General features: G+C 34.3%; 1 protein-coding gene across 2 annotated transcripts in view; it reads right to left on the bottom strand.

The window, feature by feature from the left end:
* Myo81F (unconventional myosin 81F) overlaps positions 1-13,819 on the bottom strand; it is a 115,528-nt gene that overhangs the window by 57,827 nt on the left and 43,882 nt on the right. For both annotated transcript variants that reach the window (XM_088257748.1, XM_088257749.1), the window contains exon 3: positions 3,744-3,806. In XM_088257748.1, coding sequence (XP_088113874.1) covers positions 3,744-3,806 — 63 coding nt within the window. The remainder of the gene's footprint in view (positions 1-3,743; positions 3,807-13,819) is intronic.

The raw sequence follows: 13,819 nt of genomic DNA, 5'->3' as shown, positions 1-13,819 counted from the left end.
TAAAGAGATAAGGGGGGGTAAAAAGTTAGAAAAAAGTATTTATAATAAAAACTCTGGCCGCAAAAATACGGGCCGTGGAGCATTTCGCGAATACCTCTTCCGTTTTGAGATTAGACGAAACTCCATTTGTGAATGTGATGAGATGTCATCACAAGATGTCCCTGATTTAGTGCGGATATGTGATTTTGTTTATAAAAAGAAAAATTCAAATTGGAAACAGTATGTACGAAAGAGGGTATGACAAAAAATTATGTCTGGGTATTTACAGGGCCTACGATGGTTTGCCATAGGGTGGTTTAAGTGATCACTTCATGCACGTGTAATATTCACTATTCTACACCACACTCTTCAAATTTTGGAACTCCTAGATATATGATCAATCTCATGACACCACAGTACGTATGAGTTCACAGCCGCCAACTATGTTGGATTGAGAATTTATATTTCCTTTTATTTAGCAGATACCCTTTTATTTGGATGTATGCCAGATCCGAACCCCGGATTATTTTTACATACTGGGAAACGCCTGAAAAGTCGATTTTCAATTTTTTTGCATCTTATAATTTGACCAGTTATTTTTATTTACAACACTGAAATTTAGATTTATGTATTAATTTTCAATCAAACACAGATTTTTTGAGTCTACGAAGTTGTATTTTATTAACAAAAACACGTAAAAAATTATACTGTGACAATTGTTTCGCCTTGTTTTTGTTAATAAAAAACAACTTAGTAGACTCAAAAAATCTGTGTTTGATTTAAAATTAATACATAAATTAAAATGGAGTTCTACAAATTAAACGCTAAATCAATAAATAAAAAAAACTGAAATTTAGACTTCACATACGGCGTTTGAAAATGATTAAATGCAAAATGCATTAAGACACGAAATAGTGGTATTTACAAAGTAAAACTTAAATTTGTATTTATGCCTCAATTCAGTTTACAGTCGCTGAATCCTGTTTAAAATGGTTTAAAAGCTTTTGCACATATTTGTTTTTTATTTCATTATTATTTTAAACAAAGTAGATTCATAGATTATGAGGTGTACAAAGGTGTAATCTCATCTAACGACTATAATTACGGGGATAGTTACAGAATACATAATGAATGATCCACCTAGCGCAGGGGTCGGCAACCTCTTGGACCAAAAGAGCCAAACGTGAGTAGAAAAACGGTTTGGAAATTTTCGGGGAACCAATTTATAATTTAATCGGAAATCAAAAAATGTTATATAGGTTTAAAAATATTATTTTCACACCCCTTGAGACCGAATGCATGGTCCGTTATGAAGAAGTATACTAGTATATACATTTTTATGAGATTTTTGTAATCTCGTATGTATATTAACTTTCCAACATGAAAATAATTGTCTTTAGTATAAATACAGTAAGTATGTTTGCTTTGAAACGTGCATTTTATAAGCATATTGAACATGAAAGTGGTTTAAAACTAGTATGGTTTTTTCAAAGGTTATTTTCTTTTCAATGTTTACATTTATTAATTTGGTTAGGAGTCGAAACAATCGGCGGATGTGTATGAGGAGATGCATGAACGTGGAAGAGGCGAGGAATTTTTGCAAAGACAGAGTGGTGTGGCGTTCTATTCTCTCTGCCTACCCCTGCGTGGAAGCGGCGTGATGGTTAGTTAGTCAATTAGTTAGTTTTATGTTTACGTTTTTAATAAGAATAACCTAACCTAACCCAATCGAACTAACAATGAAGTCAGAATACGAACTGAATCATTTTTTAAAAAATCTGTAAAAAAAATCAGTTTAAAATTGACAAACAGCCACACAAATTGCTTAAAGAGTAACATGTGGCCCGTGAGCCACATGTTGCCGACCCCTGACCTAGCCAAATCTCAGGTGGGCCGGCAGAACCAGCGCGTCCATAAAATGGTTTATTACGGAGGTTTTATGCCGCGCTATTGATTCCATGCCATGGTGATGAGGGAGCGGCCACGGGGAGAACTGATTAATGGTGACCGCCACACTTCTCGGTATAATGAATGAAGGACCATTCACGTGTGTATTTCATTATTCAAGTCAAGGCGTGTCAAATTTTGAACTAGTTTCCATTAATTTGATGATTTGAAAATCTAGGGAAAGTTTTTAAAAACCATATCTTTTTAAGAGTCGAAAATCAGACAAAGTTATTCGTTTGAGGTTATTTGTAAAATAAAAAAATACTAAGGCACCATTCAAGAACCTATGTATATCATTTTTCATCAAAATTAAGTCATGGCGTGTCAAATTTTTAACTAATTTTTAATTATTTCATGAATTGAAAAATTGAGGGAAGGTTTTTTTATTTACTAAACAGATAATTAATTTTATTTATTGTTTCGGCATTAACTTTGTGGTAAGACATGTTACAATGATTAAAGAAAACACAAAAATTTGCTAGTTATTGAATTAATTATCAATGATTAAAGAAAACACTTGTTTTTTACCACTTGAGTTTTATTATAGACTACATGTTTCAGAAGTTAAACTTCCATTATTCAGGTCTGTATAATAATGTATGTATGTATATATGTAGTTATTATACAGACCTGAATGATGGAAGTTTAACTTCTGAAACATGTAGTCTATAATAAAACTCAGTGGTAAAAAACAAGTGTTTTCTTTAATCATTGATAATTAATTCAATAACTAGCAAATTTTTGTACATGATTTATTTCAGGATATAAACGAAAAGTAACTAAAGCACCATTTACGTATGTAAATCATTTTTCATTAAAATTAAGTCAAAGTGGGTCAAATTTTGAGCTCATTTCCAATTTTTAAAAAGATTTTAAAAATTGAGAGAAGTTTTTTTTTAAACATACTAGTTAACTGAATAGCAAACAATTTTTCAAAATTATTCACCTGGGGTTATATGTACGAAAAAAATACTGAGACACCACACGTATGTGTATACATGAAAATTGAGTAAAGGCGAGTCAAATTTTGAACTTATTTCCAATTTTTTCATGATTTGAAAAAAATTAGGAAAGGTTTAAAAAAAACAATTGTTAATTAAATAAAAGATAATTTTTCAAAGTTATTCGTTTGGGGTTATAGTTATATATGAAACAATACTGAGTGCGTTTTGATAAGCACGCAATTCCTGAAATTTTTCCTTCGGAAAACCTCTTCTCCCAAGTTATTATTTGGCCTCAATTATCGTTGAAGTGAGGTGTACTCAGGACCCCTAAAATGTGTCCGAAGTAGCCCACTTTACGCTACTTAGCGACTTGTCCTTGGGTCTTAAAATTGAAAATTGAAAAATGTTAAAAATATATTTTTATATTAGTATTTCTTTTGTTTCTTTGTTCGCCTCCGTAGTGTAATGGTCAGCACGCTCGGCTACCGTTCTGGAGGTCCCGGGTTCGATTCCCAGGGGGGGTAAAATAAATATAAGTGATTTTTTTCACTGTACTATTTATTCGATAATACCCTGGTCTGGTACCTGAAGCGGAGGGCTGACCACCTTTCCTTCATGTGTAAACGATCAAGATAACACTGCGTTTGTATTACACAGTGCCCTATGCACCATTGGGGTGCGGATAAGGGTTTAAAAATTTAAAAAAAATCTTTGTATGTACTTTAATAATTAATGTGAACGAAAGTATACGTTTTTTAAAGAAACAATTAGTCAATACCACAGCGGACTAATACCTACCATTTTCACATTGTTTTGAATTAATAAAATAACAAAAAATAACAAAAAAACTGTAATTAATGCAATATAACTTACCGTATTGTAACACTCGAGTTCCTTGTAGGGGTTGACGGCTACCAGAATTGATCCCGTGTACGTCTGTTAAAATATCTGGTTAAGGAAAATCCTATTGTCATTATAAATAAAGTTACATATGCTGTTGTATTACAATCATAAAATAGTCCAAGCTATAAACATATTTTATTTTATTTGTTCCGGAATTGTACAGCTTTACATTTAAAAAAGTATATAATAAACAATAGTTACATTAACAAAAATAGTTACATTAATAAAAATAAAGCCAATTAAACAATTCCATATTTATGTTATAATAACTATTAAAAACATTAAGAGATTAAAAAAAAGGGTATGGTATAAAAATATATATTGCAGGAAGGAGAAGGAAAGGAGAGGAATTAATGTAAGTGGTTAAAGGATTTTTTTCTAGGTAAGAAGGTTAAAAATAAGAATATATTTATAAATATACATACACATACACATATATAAGTATTTCTACAAAAAAATATCAACAGATGGCGCCACAATCAGCCATACTTCCAAATGTATTGAAAATGCAACCAGCATGTTAATTTGTAAACCATCCTGTACAAGAAAGTTTAGAAAAATAATAATAACCCAAATGGTCAGAAAACGTAGAAATTAATTAATCAAGCGTATTGTGTCGGTATATCTCGGACGTTAAACTTTTACAGCTTGCCTAGGGGCTGGTTTATTGTGTTTGGCGAATAATATCGGCGGAGGAGGAGGGGGTGATCACGTGACCCACTTCCCAGTGACGGTGGTATTTGCGAGAGCACTCATCCACATTCTCGGGAAGAGGACACGTTATGCCGATATATGCCGGGCGCGGGAGAATTCCTGGCCGCAATGGCCGAAATAGGTTGGGAAGCTATTGTATAAAACCACTATATTACAAATATTATGCAATAAAACAACTCTGTATGTAGATTTTTTTGACATCTCAACATAGATGAAGAAGAATAAAGAATAATAAAGTGTAATGCTGAATTCATTCAGCCAAACGCCTGACCAATAAAAGCATCGAAAACCCCATCTCTTACGTACTTGTTCACAGATCGCTCACTGCTTTCAAGAACGAAATAAATAAAAAATTGTCTATTTTCAGTTGTGCATGTTTTCGGAATGCCCATAAAATGTACTATATCCCAGCAAAAGCGGCATATTTTTAACTTAATATTTACCCGCTACAGGGCAGAAAGTGTTGTTTTTGCATTTTGAAGAAAAGGTATTATTTAATTATTTTTTTAAATATTCTAAATATTTTTCAAATGGAGAAAAAATCTTCAGGTTTTACCTTAAAAGATCTGTTGCACAGTAAAAAGTTCAATAAGTGGCTTGATATTTATTTTGAATACATTGTAATATATTTATTTATTGATTTGGCGTTTAATTTGTAGAACTCCATTTTAATTTATATATTAATTTTAAATCAAACACATATTTTTTGAGTCTACTAAGTTGTATTTTATTAACTAAAACACATAAAAAATTATATTGTGACAATTGTTTCGCCTTGTTAGGGCATTATATAATAATGCCATAACAAGGCGAAACAATTGTCACAATATAATTTTTTATGTGTTTTTGTAAATAAAATACAACTTAGTAGACTCAAAAAATCTGTGTTTGATTTAAAATTAATACATACATTGTAATATATTTTAAACTTAAAAAATAAAATATTTATTTTTAATACAATGTTTATATATTTTATTATATTTTAAACTTAAAAAACGTTCTCCTGAAAAATCAAGTTTTTTGATTTATGACGTTGAAAGGAGTATGCGAAATGTGGGTTTTCTCCACTTATGACTTATTTGTTACATTTTTCTGACATCTCAACATAGATGAAGAAGAATAAGGAATAATAAAGTGTTGTGTTGAATTCATTAAACTAAACGCCTGACCAATAAAAGCGTCGAACACACCATCTAATCTTCAATCGTTTAGCTAATTAATCGAGGGATAGTGATGAAGTAATTTTAGACGTAATTTAATTTCCTCCTCTGTTCATAACTCGCTCGGATGATAAGACCATTAAAATTAATTTTTTGATGACGTGTTAACACGTTCTGTGCGTCGAACACGACTCCCGTGTCCATACAAATATAGCAACCTCGCGTTGAATGAACATAAGGATTCGTAGCCGGTTTTATCTTTTTTGAAAACACAAAGGAATGAACATGTTTATAATGTTAAAGGCCCACTGAATCGAATCTTCCACATTCATGGATGTGTGAATGTGGAAGATTCGAAGATTTTGTGCAAAGACAGATTGGTGTGGCGTTCTATTCTCTCTATCTACCCCTGTGGATATCATCGATCGCGTAGCAAGACTCAAGTGGCAATGGGCAGGACATGTTGCAAGACAAGACCCCACAATATTATTAATATTATTAAAACCCTTATCCGCACCCGATGGTGCATAGGGCACTGCATCATATAAAGGCAGTGTTATCTTGATCATTAACACATGAAGAAAAGGTGATTATCCCTCCGCTTCAGGCACCAGTCCAGAGTAACATTGAATAAATATTAGAGTGAAAAATCACAAGCTGGCATCCTAAAATCTTGGGAGAATAAATGAGGCGTCGGAAGACCTCAAAAAAGATAGTCCGACGGCATAGCCGCTGTGGGGGTAAAAACTGGCTGCAATCTGGCCTTTTATTGAGGTTAAAAAGGCTTCTTTTCATCTCACCAATAGATGTCTCTAGTGAAGTTCTAGTGATTCAAGAGCAATGTTTCCAAATTGGTTCATATATATAGAACTTCCAAGAATTTGTGTGGCGTGGTTGTCAATAATGGGTAGAGTTGGTGAATGTATGCAAGTATGTAAAGTGATCACTTAAACCAGCCTATGACGGTCGTCAGCCCCGTAAATGCCCAGACTTCCATATTCTTCTTCATCGTTGATGAGATGTCAAAAGATAATAGTTAGTTAGTTAGTTATGTTTTTTGTGTGTCTAACATTGTATTCGCGTACCTCAAAGATTATCATTTTGTACGAGTGAGTACAACTGGTAATTACAAAAAACTTTTAGACTGAGCGATTAGCCACATGGCACCACTCTTCCCCTTCCTTCCCCCTTTCCCACAAGAGACTAACTGATTTATCTTCATCCAGAGATAAATCTACATTATGGCGTTCTTAATATCCCAGAATATGTAATTATGGATATGATCAAGGCGATAAGACGAGTATTAATACATTTTTAAAACGCTTAACGTATTAATGGGAAAATGCATCAATGGATTGCATATATCGCTCACTCCTTTCAAGAACGTCATAAATCAAAAATCGTCAATTTTCAGTTGTGCATATTTTCGGAATGCCTAGAAAATGTACTACATCCCAGCAAAAGCGGCATAATTTTAACTTAATAATTACCCGCTACAGGGCAGAAAGTGTTCTTTTTGCATTTTGAAGAAAAGGTATTGTTTAATTATTTTTTTAAATAAACTAAATATTTTTCAAATGGAGAAAAAAACCTTCAGGTTTTACTTAAAAAGATCTGTTGCACAGTAAAAAGTTCAATAAGTGGCTTGATATTTATTTTTAATACATTGTGTTATATTTTTTAACTTAAAAAACGTTCTCCTGAAAAATCAAGTTTTTTGATTCATGACGTTCTTGAAAGGAGTGAGCGATATGTTACATTTTGCTGTTAACTTTTAAAAGTCAATTAATATCATAGAATAAAATAACAACTATGTAGTTTTTCCCACACGAGAACAAACTACATGTGGGAAAAACTACACAGTTGTTATTTTATTCTATAAAATGCAGTTCCACAAAAAAATGTTAGTTAAAAACTTACAAATAATATTGAAAGCAATCAATATTAAGAGCTTTTTTGACATCTCAGCATGGTATACCAACATAGATGAAGAAGAATATAAAATATTTTGTATGTTAAAAGCATTGTTAACCTAATATAACGCTCTGCTTATCATTCATCGTTCACTTCGTGTAATACCACTTTAAAAAATAGTACATACTTCATGACTACAATACTATTTTAATACTTTTTTTATGGATAGCAGACCATAACAATTGCACTTCAGTCTACATTTGACCTGATGATAAAATGATTATTCCCATAACCGGAGTAGTCGTGAAGTAGTGTTTTTTAAAGTGGTATTATAACAAAGTGAACGATGAATGATAAGGAGAGTGTTAAGAATATCAAAGTTTATGTATTTACAGGGCTTACGACCAACTTTCATATTCCTATCTAAATGACAGAAAAACGTTTTTATCTTTTGAAAATGTTTCGACTTCCCGTGGGTCCCAAATCATTAAAGTCATGATTCACACATGAGTCACCTACCATATCTGTTTACATTAAAATATCTACGTATGTAAATATCTAGGCTATACATATGGAATATATAATTCCTTCGGGCGCATATGTTATCCCCATTCCGACACCGGGAACCGAACACATGACCTCCGGACGGCATACGCCAACGTGACACGAGCGTGAACGAAAGTAATTAAAAATAACAATCGTTTGCATTCTTAATTGGGTAAATGCGATGACGAAAGGCCAATCAAACTGGACTTATCCGAGAGTTGTCGCAACAGCTGTTCGAAGGGACACTAAACGGTCGATGAAAACTAGGGCTGCATTACTCAACTTATTTTCATATTATTACATCTCACCAATAGATGTCTCTAGTGAAGTTCTAGTGATTCAAGAACAATGTTTCAAAATTGGTTCATATATATAGAACTTCCAAGAATTTGAGTACCTAGTGTGGTTGTCAATAATGGGTAGAATTGGTGAATGTTACACGTGGGTAAAGTGATCACTTAAACCAGCCTATGACGGTGGTCAGTCCCGTAAATGCCCAGACATCCATATTCTTCTTCATCTTTGATGAGATGTCAAAAAAAAGTATTCTCCTTGCACGAATCTGCGGTAAAACGATGCATGGTTGATTCGAATGGTAAAATAAGAAAATAATAGGCAAGAATGTTGTTTTTTTTAGATAAACCACGTAAAACTCCTCAGGAGAAGCCGGACTGTTGACTTTCGTCAACAGACCTTCCGTTCTACTAGAAGAGGGTTCGGCATATTGTGTCCTAACTTGATTCATGGTACGAATGTCTTTCATTATTTTTTATCATATAGAATTATGTGTTGAGATCGTTCGGGCAGGTGGAACAAATGAGTAAGGAAAGAACAGCAAAACAAAGTTACGAGGCGAACGCTTTCCGAAATAGGCTCAAAGGAAGGCAAAAGAAAACTTGGCATGATCTAGTTTTTCAAATATTTGAGTGTAGTCATGGTCAGGAATCGAAATAATCGGTATGAAGATAGATGCATGAACGTGGAAGACGCGAAGACTATTAGCAAAGACAGAACGGACAACCCTAATATTAATCCTTAAAAAATGCGAAAGTCTTTTTAATATCTACGACATCAATAAAATACGAAGTTCCCGAAGAGCAAATCTAATAAAAATGATAAAACTATCATTGGTTTGGATATGAAAATACCCTGCAAACTATAGACGGCAATGCACGAACCCGTAGTCGACGTACTCGCATGGGAGAGTAAGAAGAAGATGAATTCATTGTTGACTAATTCGTCCGTTCTGGTGGACAGTGGCAGTTTCGCATTCATACCCCCGAGTCTAACGCTCTTTGTCCCTCCAACGAGACACGCGTAGTTAGGCGATTCGACCAACCTTGACCGCCGAGCAAACACCATTAACTCGGCATTTATCAAACTCTGCTCGAATCCACGGAAGCGGTTTGCGCAATAGACTCGAGTACGGTCAAATCGGCGGTTAAAATTAGTCCCGCGATGCAAGTTACAGCCATGTAAATGCCCGTGGGAGAATATTATCAAAACCGCGGAAGCGTGACGGCGGACGGACAAGTTGGATGGATTGATGATCCATATACCCAGAGTTTATTGTTTATACGAGTATCTCAGATCGAGACGCTAACTAGAATATCTGGGAGTCCCTTTACGTCAGTGGTTCTTAACCTGGGTTCGGTGAGTCACTCCCCGGGTTCGGCGGAGGTCTCAACGTTTTGGTGTAAACAAATGGTAACGTACCCTGTTATTGCTAAGAAAGCTCTTGAGATTTTCATACCGTTTGTTACATATCTTTGCTGGGTACTTCTATAAAATTGGTGGTGGATTTACAAACTTGTATTTATTTTGATAGGCAGTGACAGGGATATTGAAAGCTTTAAAATGTATATTCATAGTAAAATCGGGATACAGATTTGTTTTGTTTCACAATTTCATTAAACTTCGCAACTTAGTTTTGAAAAAATGCTTTGCAACAGAAGTTCTGTCAGGAAGCCTAGATGCTTCTGTATCAGATCTGGGAATGTGGTAGGATAGCTTTCAATATCTTTGCGAGCAATCCTTTTCGAGGATGCTGGATATAATAACGAAGAATTGGAACACAGTTTGACGCGAAAATGACACGAGAGTGGCACTTGCCAAGGTAAAGCCGCGCATACATGAACTGGTCTCTGAAAGGCAACAGCAGAAGTCACACTGATTTGTAGTAAATATTATTTTTTTGTGTGAAAATCTTGTTATTATGGTTATGTTCTTTGTTTCTAATGATTTTGTTCTACCTATGTTTTGAATTTGAAAAAATCACATGAAACTGGTGGGTTTCGGTACATCCAACACAGTTAAGAACCACTGCTTTGCATATTTGAGATACGTTTCTTAATTTAGTTCTCATCAAAATTGAATTTCCACTGTGAGTGAAAAATTAATTTGCTAAGTTTATTTTTCAAAATCCGGTTCGAAGGACAAAAATAGATTATGTTAACATTGGTTTCAATGATACATACTTATTTATATTTAATTATTTAATTTTATTTAATTTAATTTAATTATTTAATTAAACGATAAATAAAAAACTCCAATTGGTTTAACACAGGATTGATGCGGTGTAAACTATTATTAATTATATATAAAAAAGTTATAAGGCACCCGCTCCGATTTCTTGCCTTTATGAGTGAAATACAACGCAAGTAAAGGAGCTGAGGGTAAAGGACAATATTCTTATACGGGAAAGGAAATGGAGAAGAAATAGTAAGTAGGAAAAGGAGCATACCATAGTAGTAAGCTCCCCGGGGTTCCACACTCGTACTAGTAATAGTGTAACTTAAACACTGCTTATGCTTACCTCGGCTGTCCAAATTTAAAACACAGTAGGGGACATTTTTTTTTGTAGTACGTTTTTTTTTGCATTTTTGGACTAAGTAGAGTCTACTTAGTCCATAAATGCAAAAAAAACGTAATACAAAAAATGTCTCTTACTGTGTTTTAAATTTGGACAGCCGACCTGTTTCTTGAGGTAAAATCAAAATACTCGTACAAAATTATTGCAACCAACTGTAACTATAATTACTCTTTGACATCTTCTACTTCTTCTAACCCTTATCCGAACCCAATGGTGCATAGGGCCCTGCATCGCATAGACGCAGTGTTACCTTGACGTTACTTACATGAAGGCAATGTGATCAGTCCTGCGCTGCAGGGACCAGTCCAGGGTAATATTAAATAAATATTAGAGTGTAAAAATTACCATTATTTATCTTCACCCCCCCCCTCTGGGAATCGAACCCGGGACCTCCAGCACGGTAGCTAAACACGCTAACCATTACACCACGGAGGCGGACAACTTACTTTTGAACTATTGATACTATATGAAGTGAATAAGTGTCATAATTAAAAAAAAAAAATTAAACCCTTATCCGCACCCCAATGGTGCATAGGGCACTGCGTCATATAAAAGCAGTGTTATCTTGATCGTTTACACATGAAGGAAAGGTGATCAGCCCTCCGCTTCTGGTACCAGTCCAGGGTAATATTGAATAAATATTACAGTGAAAAAATCACTTATATTTATTTTACCCCCCTTGGGAATCGAACCCGGGACCTCCAGCGCGGTAGCCGAGCGTGCTGACCATTACACTACGGAGGCGGACAAAAAAAAATACATGGATAAAAACTTAATTTTAATCCTTCGAGCCGGATCAAAGGTGAATGAGTGAGTACACGGTATGAATTTATTAATAGGTGAATACAATGAATGATATGGAGGAATTTCCTTATCCGTGCGGGTAAAAGGAATATCAACGCCACACAGCAACCGTAGAAAGAAAATAATTATGGAAGAATGGCATCCGACTCGACCACCATGCACCAGCGCGTGGAGCCCATTACGCGACCGTGATTAATTCCGCACTCTTTATTATTGGAGGTGTGAAATTTGAATACAAAGTGCGTCCATGTAAGAGACTCTGCTAATAATAATTGCTCAGCCGGAATTACAAGAGAAACATTATTATTATTTATTATTTCTTTACAATACTTTATACCAGTATTCCGCAAACTTTTTCTGTTCAAGGCAAACTTTCAAGACAAAAGAAAAAAATTGATTTATTATCAAAATAAATATAATGCGCAAACATATTTAACATATCGCTCACTCCTTTCAAGAACGTCATAAATCATAAAAACTTGATTTTTCAGGAGAACGTTTTTAAAGTTTAAAAATATAATACAATGTATTAAAAATAAATATCAAGCCACTTATTGAACTTTTTACTGTGCAACAGATCTTTTTAGGTAAAACCTGAATGTTTTTTCTCCATTTGCAGAATATTTAGTATATTTTAAAAAATAATCAAACAATACCTTTTCTTCAAAATGCAAAAACAACACTTTCTGGCCTGTAGCGGGTAAATATTAAGTTACAAATATGCCTCTTTTGCTGGGATATAGTACATTTTCTGGGCATTCCGAAAACATGCACAACTGAAAATTGACGATTTTTGATTTATGACGTTCTTGAAAGGAGTGGCAAAACACACTAAATTAAAAAAGAAAATTAATTAAAATTAAGAAAGGTGTGTTGAGATGGTTTGGACATGTAGAACGAATGAGTGAGGAAAGAACGGTAAAACAAATTTATGGGGCGAATGTTAGTGGGAAAAGAAGCAGAGGAAGACCGAGAAAAACATGGCACGATCAGGTATGCCAAATACTTGAAAGTGGTCAGGTTAGGAGTCGTAACAATCGGCGGGTATGTATGAGGAGATGCATGAACGTGGAAGAGGCGAAGAATGTTTGCAAGGACAGAGTGGTGTGGCGCTCTATTCTCTCTGCCTACCCCTGCGGGGAAGCGGCGTGATGGTTAGTTAGTTTTTTTTTAAAGGAGTGAGCGATATGGTGTTTAATGCGAAATGTGAGCCTACTCAACTGAGCACAGGCAATCAAAATTTGGAGCAATTGTGTTATTTTCACAAAAGTACACTTTTTTCCGCGGCACACCAACTAATACACCGCGGCTACCAAAGGGTCGGAACAATGCTTTGTACAATACTGTAATATATTTTTTTACAATATCATATTTTTTGATGAATATATATGTAGATAATGCAAGCAATACAACACAAAACAAAATAAATTGATATAAACAAAATTATAAAAAAATATAGGAATAAAATACATATTGCAACAATAACTGTCCGCTGCTAGCTGTCTCCATCTCAATGGGGTGACCAATTTTATGCAACTCTTTTGTCCCATATCGAGAAGCCACTTCTTTACTTGTTCATTCCATTATTATTATTTATTTCTAATTTTACATAATTGACTCAAAACTCTGCCGAACAATGTGGTCATAAAACCATGCAATTCGCGGAATGCATTAGATGTTGAAATGAGATTATTCGTCAATTTTCTCAATTATTACATCTTGATTGGTTTCACTTTCCACATAGCTCGGTCCTCGGCAATGGATTATTCTCGTGATATGTTATTATCGGCTAATAAATTAATATGGAAAATCACAAGACTATCGGTAGCATTCTTATTGAAATCTGCAGAGAAGTAAGGGAGATATGAGGGTTTGAAATTTAGATATTTTAATAAAACGAAAAACGGACACCGCTATACATACGTCAATCACATTTTACGTCATCGGGTGTGTTATGGGGCGTATCCCTTCATGTTTCTGCTTTATAGAGCTGTAATAGTAGTAGTGTGGATTCGTTTCTGTGACGTAATTCGATA

The sequence above is a fragment of the Brachycentrus maculatus genome, unplaced genomic scaffold (assembly GCF_059751285.1).
Source record: "Brachycentrus maculatus isolate JH-2025_06_01 unplaced genomic scaffold, ASM5975128v1 h1tg000087l, whole genome shotgun sequence".
Taxonomy (NCBI): Eukaryota; Metazoa; Arthropoda; class Insecta; order Trichoptera; family Brachycentridae; genus Brachycentrus; species Brachycentrus maculatus.
This window is presented reverse-complemented; position numbering and strand designations above follow the sequence as displayed.